This window comes from Dictyostelium discoideum, assembly GCF_000004695.1.
Source record: "Dictyostelium discoideum AX4 chromosome 2 chromosome, whole genome shotgun sequence".
Lineage (NCBI taxonomy): Eukaryota > Evosea > Eumycetozoa > Dictyosteliales > Dictyosteliaceae > Dictyostelium > Dictyostelium discoideum.
Window position 1 is genome coordinate 4,533,597 of NC_007088.5, and position 17,313 is coordinate 4,550,909.

The 17,313-nt window shown below is 25.8% G+C and overlaps 5 protein-coding genes across 5 annotated transcripts; 4 read left to right on the forward strand and 1 right to left on the reverse strand.

Moving 5' to 3' along the window:
• Window positions 1-818: 818 nt before the first annotated feature.
• Window positions 819-8,252, forward strand: myoI (class VII unconventional myosin; the record flags this gene model as incomplete). Its single annotated transcript, XM_639079.1, has 4 exons — window positions 819-1,365; window positions 1,526-1,876; window positions 1,991-2,282; window positions 2,369-8,252. 4 exons carry the CDS (start codon window positions 819-821, stop codon window positions 8,250-8,252), a joined length of 7,074 nt encoding a protein of 2,357 aa, XP_644171.1.
• A 180-nt stretch (window positions 8,253-8,432) lies between these two features.
• On the forward strand, window positions 8,433-8,945 carry DDB_G0274929 (hypothetical protein; the record flags this gene model as incomplete). The annotated part of the gene is made up of 2 exons (XM_639080.1): window positions 8,433-8,436; window positions 8,635-8,945. The coding sequence occupies 2 exons, from the start codon at window positions 8,433-8,435 to the stop codon at window positions 8,943-8,945; spliced, it is 315 nt and encodes a 104-aa protein (XP_644172.1).
• Window positions 8,946-9,103: 158 nt separating this feature from the next.
• DDB_G0274931 (hypothetical protein) lies at window positions 9,104-13,273 on the forward strand (the record flags this gene model as incomplete). The annotated part of the gene is made up of 6 exons (XM_639081.1): window positions 9,104-9,335; window positions 9,421-9,726; window positions 9,807-10,115; window positions 10,207-10,512; window positions 10,589-10,963; window positions 11,046-13,273. 6 exons carry the CDS (start codon window positions 9,104-9,106, stop codon window positions 13,271-13,273), a joined length of 3,756 nt encoding a protein of 1,251 aa, XP_644173.1.
• A 574-nt stretch (window positions 13,274-13,847) lies between these two features.
• On the reverse strand, window positions 13,848-14,423 carry DDB_G0274453 (hypothetical protein; the record flags this gene model as incomplete). Its single annotated transcript, XM_639082.1, has 1 exon — window positions 13,848-14,423. One exon carries the CDS (start codon window positions 14,421-14,423, stop codon window positions 13,848-13,850), a length of 576 nt encoding a protein of 191 aa, XP_644174.1.
• A 931-nt stretch (window positions 14,424-15,354) lies between these two features.
• On the forward strand, window positions 15,355-16,317 carry DDB_G0274933 (hypothetical protein; the record flags this gene model as incomplete). Its single annotated transcript, XM_639083.1, has 2 exons — window positions 15,355-15,871; window positions 16,298-16,317. 2 exons carry the CDS (start codon window positions 15,355-15,357, stop codon window positions 16,315-16,317), a joined length of 537 nt encoding a protein of 178 aa, XP_644175.1.
• Between the last annotated feature and the right edge of the window lie 996 nt (window positions 16,318-17,313).

Genomic DNA, 17,313 nt, shown 5'->3' on the forward strand with positions numbered 1-17,313 from the left:
TTTTCATCATTTTTTTTTTTTTTTTTTTTTTTTTTTTAACTACTGCAACTGGTGTCATATTATATACATTTTAAATTAATTATCAACGCGCACCATCTCCTTAAATAATTAATAGCAGTATTATTATTATTTTTATTATAATAACTATTATTTCTGTAAAAATAAACCTTGTACAAATTGTATTTAATAAAATTTTAAAAATAAAAAAAGAAGTATAATTAAAAAAAAAAAAAAAAAAAAAAGTAAAATTAAAATTAAAAAAAAAAAAAAAAAACCATATAATAATTAAAAAAAAAGGTATGTAATGCTAGGTCCAACTTTTTTTATTTTTGTTTCATTTTTTATTTATTTTGCCTTCTTTGTTTTGAGACAAAAAATAAAAAAAATAAAATAAAATAAAAAAAAATAAAAAAAAAAAAAGGAAATTTTTTTTTTCAATTAAAAATCTTTTTTTCAACTGCATTACAACCAACTAACTTTTTTTTTCTTTTTTTTTTTTATTTTTTATTTTTTTTTTTTTTTTTATTTTCTATTGTTTATTTATTCTTGTATTATTTCCATCAATAATATAGATTTTATTAATTTTTTTTAAATATCTAATTATTTTTTTAATTTTTTTTTTTTTATTAAAATTATTACATTTGTATTATTATCTATTTATTAAAATTTTTTTTTTTTTTTTTTTTTAATTAATTAATCTTTATTTATAAAAAAAAAAAAAAAAAAAAAAAAAAAAACCAACACACATATATAATTTATTTATTTATTTATTTTCAAAAAAAAGAAAATAATAATAATAAAAAAAAAATTAATAAAAAATGGAAGACGATGATACCTTAAATGGTGAATACTTTCAACCAGTAGAGGATATGATTACTCTACCAATTTTAACAGAAGAATCTTTATTACTCAATTTAAAGATGAGATATAAAAAGAAGGAGATTTACACTTACACTGGTTCAATTTTGGTAGCAGTCAATCCGTACGAAATTCTACCAATTTATACAGCAGACATTGTGAAAAGCTATTTCGCCAAATCACGTAATCTCATGTTACCTCATATTTTCGCTGTTTCCGATGCAGCATTTACAAATATGATCGAAGAGGGTAAAAATCAATCAATTATTATTTCTGGTGAATCTGGTGCTGGTAAAACTGAATCAACAAAACTTATCATTCAATATCTCGCCGCAAGAACAAATCGTCATTCCCAAGTCGAACAAATGATTGTTGAATCTTCTCCAATCTTGGAAGCTTTTGGTAATGCAAAAACAATTAGAAATAATAACTCTTCTAGATTTGGTAAATTTATTGAAATTCAATTTAATAGAGAAGGTCATATTTCTGGTGCTAGAATTATAAATTGTAAGTTTTCCAGAAAAAAAAAAAAAAAAAAAAAAAAAAAAAAAAAAATTTGAGTATTAATATTTTTTTATTTCACTTTTTTTTTCATCAACCCTCTTGTCAAAATTTTTTATTTTTTTTATTTCTCAATTCTATCAAACCATACCAAAAAAAAAAAAAGACTTATTAGAAAAATCTAGAATTTCACATCAAGCTAGTTCAGAAAGAAATTATCATATTTTTTATCAATTATTAGCAGGTGCATCAGATGAATTAAAAGAGAAATTAAAATTGGGTGAACCAGAAGATTATCACTATTTAAGTCAAAGTGGTTGTATTAGAATTGAAAATATTAATGATGTTGAAGATTTTGAACATGTCAAATATGCAATGAATGTTTTAGGTCTCCCAGAAGATAAACAATTTACAATCTTTTCAATTGTTTCAGCAGTTTTACATATTGGTAATTTAAAATTTGAAAAATCTGAAAAAACTCAAGGTGCTGAAGGTTCTGAAGTTTCAAATAAAGATAGTAAGTTATTTAATTTTTTTTTTTATTTTTTTTTTTTTTTTTTTCATTTTTCAAAATTTATTTAAGCATATATACTAATTTTTTTTTTTTTTTTTTTTTTTTTTAATTTTTTAGCATTAAAAATTATTGCACAATTATTAAGTGTTGATCCAGTTAAATTGGAAACTTGTTTAACAATTCGTCATGTTTTAATTCGTGGTCAAAATTTCGTAATTCCATTAAAAGTTAATGAAGCAGAAGATACTAGAGATTCTTTAGCAAAAGCATTATATGGTAATGTTTTCAATTGGCTCGTAGTTTTCATCAATTCTAAAATTCATAAACCACAAAAAAATTCAACATTTATTGGTGTATTGGATATTTTTGGTTTTGAAAATTTTAAAAAGAATAGTTTTGAACAATTTTGGTAAGTTTTTTTTTTTTTAAAAATATATATATAAAAAAAAAAAAATAATTTCTAATATATTTTATTTATTTTTTTTAAAAAAAAAGTATTAATTTTGCAAATGAAAAATTACAACAACATTTTAATCAACATATTTTTAAATTAGAACAAGAAGAATATGAAAAAGAAAAAATTAATTGGAGTAAGATCGTATATAATGATAATCAAGAATGTTTAGATTTAATTGAAAAGAGACCATTAGGTATTTTAAGTTTATTGGATGAGGAGAGTAGATTCCCACAAGCAACAGATTTAACCTATTTGGATAAATTACATACCAATCACGAGAAACATCCATACTATGAAAAACCAAGACGTTCAAAGAATACATTTGTTGTGAAACATTATGCTGGTGAAGTACATTATGATACTCAAGGTTTCTTGGATAAGAATAAGGATACCGTTAGTGATGATCTTTCAAGCTTACTTCAAGGAAGTAAGAGTAAATTCATCATTGAATTATTTACACCACCAAGAGAAGAGGGTGATGACAGTGATAAGGGCAGAGAGAAGAAAAAGACAACAGCAGGTCAAACATTCAAGACACAATTACAATCGTTGATTAATATTTTATCATCAACTCAACCACATTACGTTCGTTGTATTAAACCAAACACAACCAAAGAACCAGCAGTATACGATCGTGAATTGATTCAAGCTCAATTAAGATATGCAGGTATGATGGAAACCATTAGAATTAGAAAATTGGGTTACCCAATCCGTCATACACACAAAGAGTTTAGAGATCGTTATTTGATTTTAGATTATCGTGCTCGTTCCACCGATCATAAACAAACTTGTGCAGGTTTAATCAATTTACTCTCTGGTACAGGTGGTCTCGAAAGGGATGAATGGCAATTGGGTAATACTAAAGTTTTTATTAGAGATCATCAATATTTGAAACTTGAGGAACTTAGAAAATTAAAACTCCTCAAAAAAGTTACACTCATTCAATCAGTTTGGAGAATGTATCGTTGTAAGAAACGTTATCAACAAATACGTGCCTCTGCAAAGATCTTGGGTGCCGCCATGTTATCCCATTCTTCAAGAAGAGACTTCCAAGAACAACGTCAAGCCGTTCAAAGAATTAAAGGTTTCTTTAAGATGCTTACCTATCAAAAACAATTTAAAATCATTCAAATCAACCTTAGAATCGTTCAAAATAATATTCGTTCATTCATTGCTCGTCGTCATTCAAGAAATGCAGTTTTACTAAAAAGAGATAGAAATGCAAGAATGTTGGAAATTCAAAGAGAAAAAGATGAGGAAGAACGTAATCGTCAAGAAAAAGAAGAACGTGATCGTCAAGAAAAAGAAGATAAAGAGAAAGAAACCGCTGATAGAAGACAACTCCAAGAAGAACAAAAACGTCGTGAAGAAGAGTTGCGTGCTAAACGTGAAGAAGAAGAATTGAAGAAATTGGAAGAAAAGAAATCACAATTAAAAGAGTTGAATCAAATCGATGAATTATCATCACTCGAAAGAATGCTCAAAGAACAACAAGATAAAAATATTAACGAACTCGATGATTTTGTTAATTCTTTAGAGGCTTTCTCATTCGAAGGTGGTGTAGACGATTCTCAACCATACTCTTTCAATCATAAAATGTATGAAATGTCCCCAGAAGCACTCGATAAAATTTCAATCACTGATTTACTTCAAGGTTTAAAACAAACCGTTAGATCCGTTACTAAATTTGAAGTTGATGAATCTAAATTTGAATTACCACCAGGTATTGAAAATGTACTTAAAAGAGCACCAGGTATTAAAAGACAAGCTTCTTCTTTCTTACCAGGTCAACCAATCCCAGATGTTTATTCTTCACCACAATATCCAGTTGATGAAGCTGATGATGATGATAGTAATAATAATTACATAAATAGTAATAATGGTGATTTACCACTTCCAACATCACAATCCTCCGATTTCTCATTACCACCACCACCATCATCATCTTCAATGGACTTTGGTTTACCACCACCACCACCATCATCATCATCAGGTGGTACATATTCATTACCACCAATGCCAGTATTTGATTTCGGTATGATTGATCCAATTTTAGGTGCACCACCACCACCACCATCAACATCAGATTCAACATCACCATCAGCAACAGCAACAGGTAATAATACACCAAATTCATCATCGGCATCAGCAAGTCAATCAACTAATCAAGTAAATCCACAACCAACTGTTTCAGTTGTTGAATTACCACAAATTTTAAATGATGAAGAGATTTCATTATATTCATTCTATGATTATGCAAATAAGAATTTCAATATTGAAAAATTAAAACAAAAAGATGATATTTTCAGTTATCAAAAATCTCATATCAAATCATCATTATTGGTACACAGTGATGCAGAACAAACTAAAGTTGCAGTTGAAATCTTTAGTAAGGTTCTTCATTATATGAATAGCAATCCATTGGTTTCAAAGAAAGATCCAGCCGATTTCTATTCACCAGTTAAATTCATCTTAACCAAAGGTTTAGCCATTGAGAGTTTAAGAGATGAAATCTATTGTCAATTGATTAAACAATCCACTAGTAATCCAATTCAAGATTTAAATATTCGTGTTTGGGAATTAATTCATTTCACTTGTTCAACATTCCCACCAACTAGAAAATTAATTAAATATTTTGCAGCTTATCTTAAAACTACCATTCAACAAAGTGATGTTTCAAAATCTGTAAAGGATTCAGCACAAGCCTCCTATTTCATTCTTCAAAGATTCACATTAAATGGTGCACGTAAACAAGTACCATCTGTAACTGAATTAGAATCAATTAAAGAGAATCGTCCAATTTTCGTTCGTATTACCGCCACCGATGGTTCATTGAAGGGTTTACATATTGATAGTGCCACTACTTGTCAAGAGTCTTCAAATGATTTATCACAACGTTCGAGAATGCGTGTAAATTCAAAAGAGAATGGTTTCACTATCATTGAATCATTCAATGGCATTGAAAGAGATATCGCACCAACCGATAAGTTATGTGATGTATTGAGTAAGGTTGAGAATTTACAAGCAACCCTCTCAAGTAAGATTCAAGTTAATTTCAAATTTGTTTTCAAAAAGAAATTATTCTTTGATAATATCACCAATAATGTACCAACCACTTCAATCAATGTTGAAAATGAATTTTATTATCATCAATTGTTTAATGATTTATTCAATTCCAATTATTGTAAGGATCAAGATTATCAAATTTCAATTGGTTCTTTGAAATTACAATTTGAGTCTTCTGATTACACCGATGAGATAAGAGCTTGGCTACCAGGTAATGGTCGTGGTAAATATTTCACTACTGATATCGAAAAGAATAGATTCGATGATTTCATCAATAAATATAAATCACACAAAGGTTTATCACCAGAGGATGCAAAGAAACAAATGGTTCAATTGTTAGAGAAACATCCATTGGCAAATTGTTCATTGGTTGTATGTGAACATCAATCTGAATCACTCCCATACCCAAAGAATTTCGTTTTAGCATTGAATGTCAATGGTATTAATATCTATGATCCTGCCACTAGTAAAATGTTAGAGTCTGTCAAATACTCAAATCAATCTCAACAAAATTTAAAGAGTGATGATAAATCAGTTTCGATCATTTTAGAGAATAAGAGTACTTTACAAGCATTCACTGGTGATGTTCAAAAATTGGTTTCATTAATTAAAGAGTATTCATTATATTTAAGAAACAATGCTAAATATGCCAGAGCCTTAAAGGATTACAATGTTTCAGATACTTCATTGCTACCATTCAAGAGAAATGATATCATAACTATCACATTTAAAGATCAAGAGAATAAATGGTTCATGGGTCAACTCAATGGTAAAGAAGGTTCATTCCCAGTTGATCATGTTGAAATTTTATTATCTGATGTACCACCACCACAACCAGTTCATCCAGTTGCTACTTTATCACCCCCAATGTCACCAACTATTCCAAACATTACAAATACTCCACCACCACCACCATCAATTAGTGATTCAATGTCACCACCACCACAAGTTGGTATGTTACCACCACCACCTCCACCATCAGTTATGGGTTCGACCAAACCAATTGAAATTCCATCATTAGGTATTCCACCACCACCACCATCATCATCAAATTCATCAGTACCAAATTCACCAATTGGTTCACCAATGATGGGTATTCCACCACCACCACCAACTATTTCAGTTCATTCATTGTCAAACAGTGGTAATAGTACTCCTCCACCACCACTACCATCACTTTCAACTCCACCAACACTTTCAACTCCACCACCAATTTCATCACCACCAAACTTTAGATCATCATTAAGAGTATCAATGCTTAATACATCAAATGATGGTGGTGATAATAGTTCTGATGATCCATCAAAGAGATTAACAGTTTCGCCAGCCATTGGTACCGATAGTCAATTGGCACAATGGGCATCAACTCGTTTCCGTTCATTCAAGAGAGCATCAACATTGAATCAACAACAAGCAACCTTAAAGAGAAAAGCACCAGTCGATCCAAATACAGCATTCTACTTTAACAAGGATCCAATTAAAGAGTCATTGATTGAAATGGAAGCAAAATTATCAAAGAAAGCCATTAAAAACTTTTCAGAGATTATGATGTGGATGGGTGATTATCCAATTCCAAAGGGTCAAACAGCATCATTGGTAATTCAATCAATTATTTCACGTGGTATTGAAAATCATGAATTACGTGATGAAATCTATTGTCAAGCCTATCGTCAAACCAATAAGAATCCAAAGGTTGAATCAGCCAAGAAAGGTTTCGAATTAATCTATTTCCTTAGTATCACATTCTCACCATCAGACTCATTGTTACAACCATTCATGGAACAATTAATGTCAAGAAATATTGCAATTCAATCAAGTTCACCACAATTGGCTTCATTGATTGCAGTTTGTATTGAGAAATTAGAATCTCATCCAATTCCATCCTATCAACAACGTAAGATGGGTCCATCAGCCACTGAAATTCAATCATTCCGTTCAAATCTTGAGAATGGTGATATTAGCACATGTAAAATTCGTTTCATTGATCAATCTACTAAACTCGCTAAAATCAACACCTATACAACCATCAGAGAGATCACCGATACCGTTTGTCGTCAATATGGTATCTCACAACAATCGATTAAAATGTTTGGCATTAGTGCAGTCAATGAAACCGCAGGTATTAGTAAAGTGGTATCCGAGACCGATATGATTTACGATGTTTTGGCTCGTTGGGAACAAAGTGAAGAAAAGGGTGAATTCTATTTCCAAGTTCGTCGTAGATTCTTCTTGGATGATGTAAATAAAATTTTGGATCAAGAGCATCTTTGGACTGATGATGATATTTGTTTCGAGTTAACCTATTGTCAAATTCGTGATGAATGGATGAAAGGTTTATACACAAATGTCAATGAGAAAGATTCATCGATTATTGCCGCAATCTTAATTCAATTGTTATATCCAAATCAATCCAAATTGGTTTTAACCAAAGAGGTTGTTCGTCAAGTTTTACCTGATCAAATTTTGAACTCTCAAAATATAAAGGTTTGGATCTCAATGATTGAATCTCAAATCTTTGAATTGGTCTCTCAAACCCCAGAATACTTGAAATTGATGTTTATCAATTTAATTGGTTCAAAATCACCATTATTCGGTTGTACATTATTTAACATTCAACAAAAAGAAAATCCACCAAAAGCTTGGTTGGCCATCAACAAAAAAGGTGTTTCCATTTTCGATCCACACACTAAAGAATCTAAAAACTTTTGGACTTTCCAATCAATCTCAAATGTCGCTTTCACTGATGACACTTTTTGTATTATGACTGGTAATTTAATGAAACCAATTAAACAAACCTTTACAACTGATGAACATTCTTCAATTGCTTCAGTTTATCAATTTTATTCTTCTCAATAAAAAAATTAAAATAAAATAAAATAAATAAATAAAAAAAAAAAACAAATAAATAAATAAATAAAAAAAAAAATTAAAAAAATTAAAAAAATTAAAAATACATATTAAATTTTTGTTGTTAAAAATGGAAATTTTGGTTATTTGGGCTCCCTTTTTTTCAGATAAATAATTGAAATCAAAAAAATGAGTTTTGGGATATTTTAATTTATTTTCGTAAAAAAAAAGTTGTGGTGTGAAAAAAAAATAAAATTTTGTTGGTGTTTAAAATTTAAAAAAAAAAATTTTAAAAATAAAGAATAAATGATTTTAAAGTTTTTAATTTTTATTTGTTTTGTGAGTATACTTTTTTTATGTGAAAAAGCTTTAGGGGAATTAATCATTAAAGATGTAACAATTGATAAAAATGCAAGTACTAAATATAAGTTTCAAGGGAGCTGCTCATATTCACTATTTGCTTTAGTAATTGATGATAGTTCTCCCTCTTCACTTACAATATATACCGACTCCAACAAAGGTATGGGATTCGATGCTTATGCATTTGTTGCGCAATCATACAAAAATTCCACTTATTCATCTACTCTTTTCACCATTTCAGTTTTTTCTTATAATGGAGAAGGTGAACCTGTTCTTATTGCTTCTAATGATATTGTAAATTCAACTTTATATTTACCCTTAAAATGTTTAGGTAAAGATTAAAAAAAAAAAAAAAAAAAAAATTAAACAATAAAAAAAAAAGATTAATTAACACTAATTTAATTAAACAAACAAATAAAAAAAAAAAAAAAAAATTAAAAATTTAAAATCAATTTAAAGAAATTCAAACTGGCCAAATGACACTATTAAAAAAAACAGACATGCAACCAGATATTTTTGGATTATTATCATATCAGTTTCAAGTTGGTGGATTAATATCAAATTATCCATCAGGTGGAATTACGGGTTATAACTCTTTTAATTCTTTAATGACTAATTATGTATATATAAGTTTTTCTTCTGGGCCAAAAGGAGATACTCCAAAATCACCATCAACACATTTTGTGTTTAGTGATTTTACTGTTTCTTTGGGTGAATATTATAATAATACAAGTAAGTTTTATTTTTATTTAATTAATTTTAATTTCAAAATCCTTATTAATATAAATTCTTTTTTTAATGATAATAATTATAATAGATGTGGATTCTGTAACCAATATTAAGAGATTCCCAAACGTTCAAGATGTTCAATTAATGGGCAAATCTTTTGTACCACTGTTCACATTCGAGTCTGACACACCATATTTAATTCCAAGTTTTTCATTAATGGTTATTTCTTCCTTTCTTAATTTTTATTTTAGACCAATTTCAAAAAAAAACAATATAACAACATTTATTGGTGCCTATGGTTATATGGATAGTGGATTATTAACTAATTATACTTTTTATGCACAACATCAATCAATTTCAACAATAAGAGATACATTTAGTTTTAATATTAAAGGTAAAAATTTATAATTTATTAATTAATATTAACTCGATAATTAATTAATTAATTAATTAATTTATTTATTTATTGAAAAGAATTTGAAAAGAATTTAATACCTATAAATACAAATAATATTACTCAAATCAATAGTTGGTTGATTATAGATTTTAGTTCTACTAGTCCATATGATTTCACACCATTCTATATCACTCATTTATCAACAAAATATTATAAATTTCCATTTGGTTTCAAAAAAGGTGGGTTAGGAGGTTATCAATATTCTGCAACATTTTTATTACCAGACGTCATCTCAAATCCAGAAAATATTTCATTTTCAACAAACAGTTTTTTTAAAAGTTCTGATAGCGATGGTTTTACATCATTTGTTAAATCTCCAAATCAAGGTAGGATTTTTTTTTTTTTTTTTTTTTTTTTTTTTTTTTTAATTGTCCTAAAGGAATATATAATAACATTTTTTTTATTTACGAAAAAAAGCTCCTTATAGTGCGCCTGTATATGTTGATCACAAATTTTATCATATATATGATTCATTTTATTTATTACTATTTAATATCAAACATGAAAGTCCAATTTATAAAATATCAAATAATTATAGAGATTATTTCATAACTACGCTATCTTCTGGAACCGACATGGATGGTTGGTTTGAAATGATAGTCGATACAAGAAGAAAGGTTACACATATTCTTACAAATCAATTCAGATATTTTGTTCCCTCTATTGATCGTTATTATTCTTCAATTAATTTAAAACCTTTTAAAATACCTCCAATATTAGATAGTAAGTTATTTTTTTTCAATTCCTTTTTTTTTTTTTTTTTTTTTATATATAGAATTTACTAATTTTAAATTATTAGATATAGATTTTTTTAATGAAATTAGAGATGTATCAATATTATATAAAACTATGAATGTTACAAATTCTAAAGCTGGAAATATATTATATTTTAATTATACAAATTTAGATATTGAAACACCAATTAATTTATTAGTAAATCTTCCAGAATATTTTGCAAACCAAATTCAATCCACTGTAATTTTACCAGAGGTATATTTAGATAATTCAGTACCAGCAATTTGGAATAGTACAATAAATATGTTTCAAGTTGAATTTTTTTTACCAAAAAATTCTCTACCTGGTAAAATTCCATTTGCTTTATTCTTTAAAAATGATTTATTTATATTAGGTCAATCATTAGGTCCAAATGCTGAATTTAATGTAATTTCTGAAAGTAAGTTTTTACAATATTGTAAAAAAAAAAAAAAAAAAAAAAAGAAATTCTAATAGTTTTTTTTTTGTTTTTTGTTTTATAGATTGTGATTTATATGGCCCAATTTTTGAAAATATTATAAAAATATCAAATACAATTAGTGGTGATTTTCTTTTAGTTGGTTGGAATTTAACTATCAGTGATCCAATTAATGGATTTGCAGGTGGTTATATAGTTATAAAAGGTACAGATGGTTCAATATATAATAAAACTATCATACCAACAGAAAACATTTATAGTGATACATATTTTGTTTCAGTAAATATAAGTTCACCATGTGCAAAACATAATTTAATAATTACTGATGTAGCACTATTTGATACTGAAAATAATAATTCAACATTTTCAATATTTAATGAATATGAAGGATTTTATAGGTCACTCTTTAATCCATTTATAAATTTTATTGGTGATAATTCAATTAATAAGATTTCAGTTAACTGTATTACAGAAGCTATCGATGATACTCCACCTAAAATAATTAGTGTATATGTGGATCCAAAAGAAATTGATATTTCCAGTAATTTAAGAGATGTAGTAATAGGTTTTAATGCTGTTGATTCAGAAAGTGGTTTAAAGAAGGACGCATTACCAATGGTTTATTTATCAAGTGTAGATCTCGATAAAATTGAATGTCCAATTATTAATGTTACTGTTATAGATAAATTCAATTCCCTATATCGATGCACAGTAAATGTACCACTTGGTTTTGGTTACCCATATGGACTTTTAATATCAATATATGGATTGGTTAATAATGGTGGTACTTTTGGTGGTTACAGTACAGCTGATTTGAAAGAAAATGGTTTTCCTCACTCCATCAATACCACATTTGCATTGGGTTATCCAATTATTGAGGGAGTTGGTAGAATTTCGACACTAGGTGGTGAAATTTGGATTACAGGTAAAGGTTTATTGGGTGTAGATTATGCTATTTTAGAATCTAATAAACTTTTGGTCTCTAAAACTATTGGAAACTCAGCCATTTTATTAACAGGTATACCATCATTGACTCCAAATACAAAATATTCTATTTTCGTTGTCAAAGGAGCATATATTTCGAATCGAATTGATTTCATACCATATGAAAAGGTTATTGGTTCTCCCTCTCCGACAGAAACTCCTTCAACAACTCCTTCAACAACTCCTTCAACAACTCCTTCAACAACACCAACTATTAAATGTTCTGGTACACCAGAATGTGGTGGTTCATTAAAAGGTTATTGTAATTCTGGAAATTGTGTTTGTTTTTCACCATGGATTGGTGTTGATTGTACATCAAAAATAATTTTAGTTGAACCACCACGAGTTAATACAAGTGACCCATCAAGTGAAATTGAAACACCCATTTCAAATAGTTCGAATATTAAAGAAGCAGCAGTTTATAAATCATTTGTAGCATTAATAGCACTAAGAGAACTTGATTTTAATGATGTAGTAATTAATCAATATTATTTTAGTAAATGGTTATTCAGTGAAATTAGTCCACTATCTTCAAAATATATAACAAACATTACAAATAATGATGGTAAATCAATTTCACAAGTTACAGCTATAACTGAATGGTTCACTAAAGAAACAAACATATCATTTGGAGGTAGTGATTTAACAATGAATCCGTCATCATTAAAATATACTATTTCAATTGATTCTTATCCATTTAGAGATAAGCTTTGTAGATTAGAATTATTAATGTCTGCTTCTTTTACATCTTCAAAAACTGATGATATTTGTTCATCGCAAGAATTTACAACAACAGCAGCAGCAGCAAACTCAAAGGATGACAATGAAATTAGTGGTGGTAATAACTATTTAAAGATTCAAATTGGTGATCACTCAATGTTTGCAAGATTTTTAAAAAGAGGAATTATTGATGATAAAACTATCACTGTAGATAATAGACAAATCATTAATGATGATAAAACTACTTCAACAATCGAAAACTCTGGATATCATTCAAGCGCATTAATTGGTATCCTTATACCATATTTTAGAAATTATTCTACAATAGATCCAGATTTCTCTGTAATAATAGATAATCAATCATCTTCACCCTCATCACCAAATTCAATTTGTTCACAAACTTCAAACTCTGGACTTAGTAAATCTTCTCTTGCTGGTATTATAATTGGTGGTGTTGCATTTTTCTTGGTAATTGTCATTTGTATTATATACTTCCTTTATAAGACTAACCCAGTTCCATTTAAATTAATTAAACAAAGAATTTTCCTTGGTTGTTTTATTTCCAAAAATTTTAAATCGAAATATTAAAAAAAAAAAATAATAAAATAAAAACTATTAATTAAAATAGTTTAAATAAAATGTTGTAATTTGATAAATAAATATAACCTATTAAATTTATTTTTTACTTCATTTTTGTTTTTTCTATTATATAAGTCGAACATTCTGAAAAGTCTGTTTGAGAGCAAATTGAGTAGTCTGAATTGTCAACATTTTTATTTTCATCTTTAATATCTATAAAATTTAAGAAATTAATATTTTTAAAAAAAAAATACAAAATGAATTACTTTTATTTTTTTCAATAAAATGTTCAAACGATTAAGGATAAAAAGAATTCTTTTATTTTTTTTTTTTCTTTTTTTTTTTTTAATTTTTTTTCTTTTACCGATAAAGAGAAACTTTTAATAAATTTTTTAATATTTTCTTAAAAATAAATTATATTTATTTGTTTTTTTTTCATTCTATGAGAATAATTAATTAATTAGGTTACCAGTAAAAATAATCAGTTTTAAGAGGAACTCCAAATTTATACTTTTTGTTAGAAGTTGATTTAATATTTTTTACACCATTTACTTTGGTAATTGATTTAGTGAATAGTTTTAATTTATTGTGGAATAGTAGTTTTATTCAATGGGAGTTTAATATCGAAAACAAATAACTTTTTACAAGTAGATTGGAATGTTGGGAAAGGTTCGCTGTAACCATCTGGTAATAATATACCATCAACAAATGAAGGAATAGCTGCTGGTATACTATGTCCAAAAGCAATTGCAATATTTTCAATACCATTTGGAATAATATCACCATTTCCATAAATTAAAAATTCTTTATTTGCGAAATGACAAAGAGTTGATTGTCTATCATCTTTTGGATAGATTTTCTCTGATACATTTTGTTGTTGTTTTTGAGATTGAACCTTTGCAGTGGTTGCCTCTTGTGATGATGATTTTGATGATGTATTTCCATAGGTACCAGAATTTCCAGTTCCTTTTGTAAATTCAGAAACAAAAATCATTTTTTGGAATGATTTTGGAATTTCTTCAATCAAATCCTCATTAATGGTTATTAAATCATCTTTATATTGAGGAGTTTCAATTCCTGAAGAAGATCCAGATTCCAATTTTGAAATATAAGATGAATGGATTTTCTTGGTGAATAACTTTGATTTTATTAATTTCATTCTCTTCACATTTTTTCAATTCTTTTTTTATTGAACTATAAATATCTTGAACTGTTTTCAATTCTTTTTCAAATTCTTTTTTCTTTTCATTAAACTTTTTATTTGATTCTTCAATTAAAGTTGAACTAGGTATATCATCTCCAATTTCAATGATTTGATGACCACTATGGAAATCTTTTGAAGTATCACATTTTGTACAGATTTGAACATTATTACATTGAGTACAAATAAAAAGTACATCATTATTTTGAAGTGATAAAATTTTTTACTATTATTAATAATTGTCATTTTATTTATTTTAGTTTAAAAAAAAAAAAAAAAATTTAATTTATAGTTTTTTGAATAATAGTAAATAATAGTAATGATAAATGATACTTGAATATTCAAAATTTTAAATATTTATAAAATATCTAGATTTTGATTTAAATTTAAAATATTATATAATTTTTATTTAAATTTAACTTTGTTCAATAGGATAATGATGTCATTAAAATCTAGATTTTTTTTTTTTTTTTTTTTTTGTAAAAAGCTTGTGCTTTTTCATACACAAACCCAAAATAAGTTGAAAATGGTTGAATTTAATTTTTCTGATAATCTACATGACGTGTTACATAAAAAAAATATCTTTTTTTTAAAAAAAAAAAATAAGAAATATCTAAAATTAAAAAAAAATTTGAAATTGGTTTGAGGGGAACTTATTTTGAGATTAAAAATAAACAAAATTAAAAAATAAAAAAGGATTGAAAAAATTGAAGGAAATTCTTGTATTATATAAAGAAAAAAAAAAATTAAAAAAAAATGAAATTAGGTTTGAGATTAAAAAAAGGTTTGAAAAAATAAAGGGGTAAAAAAAAAAAAATTTTTTTTTTTTTTTTAAAACAATTTTAGTTTTCATTGTTGTAAAAAAAAAAAAAAAAAAAAAAAACCGATTATGACAAAAAAGATAGATAAAAATTCATTCATCCAAAGATATTTAGAGAAAACAAATTGTTCGAATTGGAAATTGGATGAAAACAATGATGATAAAGACAACGTTATTGGATTACCTTCATTAGAATTCCTTAATGAAATTCAAAAATCAATTTCTTTTAAACTTGCAAATAAATATAAATATGTTTCGATAAATAATTATGAAACGGAACACAACGAAGATGATGATGATGATGATGATGATGATGATGATGATGATGAAAGTGAAAGTAATGCTGAAGAAGAGGATGATGAAGAAGTAAACCATGACGATACCACAGATGAAGAAACAGAAAAAAGAAAAAGAAAAAAAGTTTCAAAAAGTAAAACACACTCAAAACCAAATATAAGGTCAACTAACTCTGGTTTATTAAAAATGAATAGTAAAAACTCAATAAATAGGTTCCCATTAAGTCAACCATGTTTAAAACCTGAAATTTATAATGAAAGATGTGGTCCTGAAGTTTTAATGTCATTAGGTAAATATTTATAAAAAAAAAAAGAAAAAAAAAAAAATCATTTTTATTATTTAAATCGATGCCAACACTTTGAACAATAATTAACTGTTTCGGATAGATTAAAAAAAAAAAAAAAAAAAAAAAAAAAAATTTTTTACCCTAAAAACAAATACAAAAATTAACAATTTATTTTATTTTTAAAAAAAATATAAAAATAAAGGTATTTTATATCAACAAATTTTAATATCTCAAATTAAATCTTTAAACTCTTTTCAAAAATAAAATTCTTCAAAACAAACAAACAACATAAAATAAAAATAATAATAATAATAATACAACTCTTATCGTTTAGGGATTGACCCCCTATATACAACGAAGAACCAAAAGAAAGAAAAAAAGAAAAAGAAAAACATTGCCAATATTTTCCATTTTTTTTTTATTTTATAGTGGAACACACGTGTGCTTAAATGGAAAAAAAAAAAAAAAAAAAAAAAAATCTAAAAAAAAAAAAATCTTAGATCCTTTCATGTGGGGGGTAAATTTCAAAATTTTAAAATGGTTTTTTTCAATAATTTTATTATTATTATAATATTAATACTACATTATTAATGTAGCTAGAATACACTCTTATTTTTTTAATTATTTCCTTTTTTTCATATTCCCATTTTAAATAAAAAAAAAAAACATATGCCAAATCAAATGATATCATCGGTTAAAAAATAAATAAAAAATAAATTTAGTAATATTAAAAACAACAATAATATTTATTTTATTTTATTTTATTTTATTTAATTTATTTAATTTATTTTATTTTTTTTTATTAGTGTGGCATTATACTAAATTAATTAATTTAATGTTAGTGTTTCTGTTAACTTAAAATAAATAAAATAAAAAATAAAATAAAACATAAATAAAAACAAAAGTAAAAATAAATTAAAATTAATTGTTTTTTTTTTACTATTGCTTTTTTTTTTTTTCACTATTGCTTTTTTTAATTAATTATTTTCCTTATTATTATTTTATTTTTTTCAATTTTGGCAAAAAAAAAAAAAAAAAAAAAAAAAAAAAAAAAAAAAAAAAAAAAAAAAAATTCATTTAGATTATTGCGAAAAAAAAAAAAAAAACCAAAAATTTCAATCATAATATCCATAATTATTATAATATTAATTTGGATTTATTTTCCAAAACCAATATCCATTGATTTAATACCCAATCAATAATCCAATCATTGAACCAAATAATCCAATCCACAAGATTGGCAAACATTATTTACTACTATTCAACAATTTCGCATTTCACTAAAATGTAAGTATTTTATATATTTATTTTTTTTATTTTATTTTTTTTTTTTTTTTTTTTTTTTTTTTTTTTTTTGTTTTTTAAAAAATAAAAAAATAAAAAAAAAATTAAATGATAATAATAATAATAAAATAAAATTTAATAAATTATTAAATTTTTTTGGT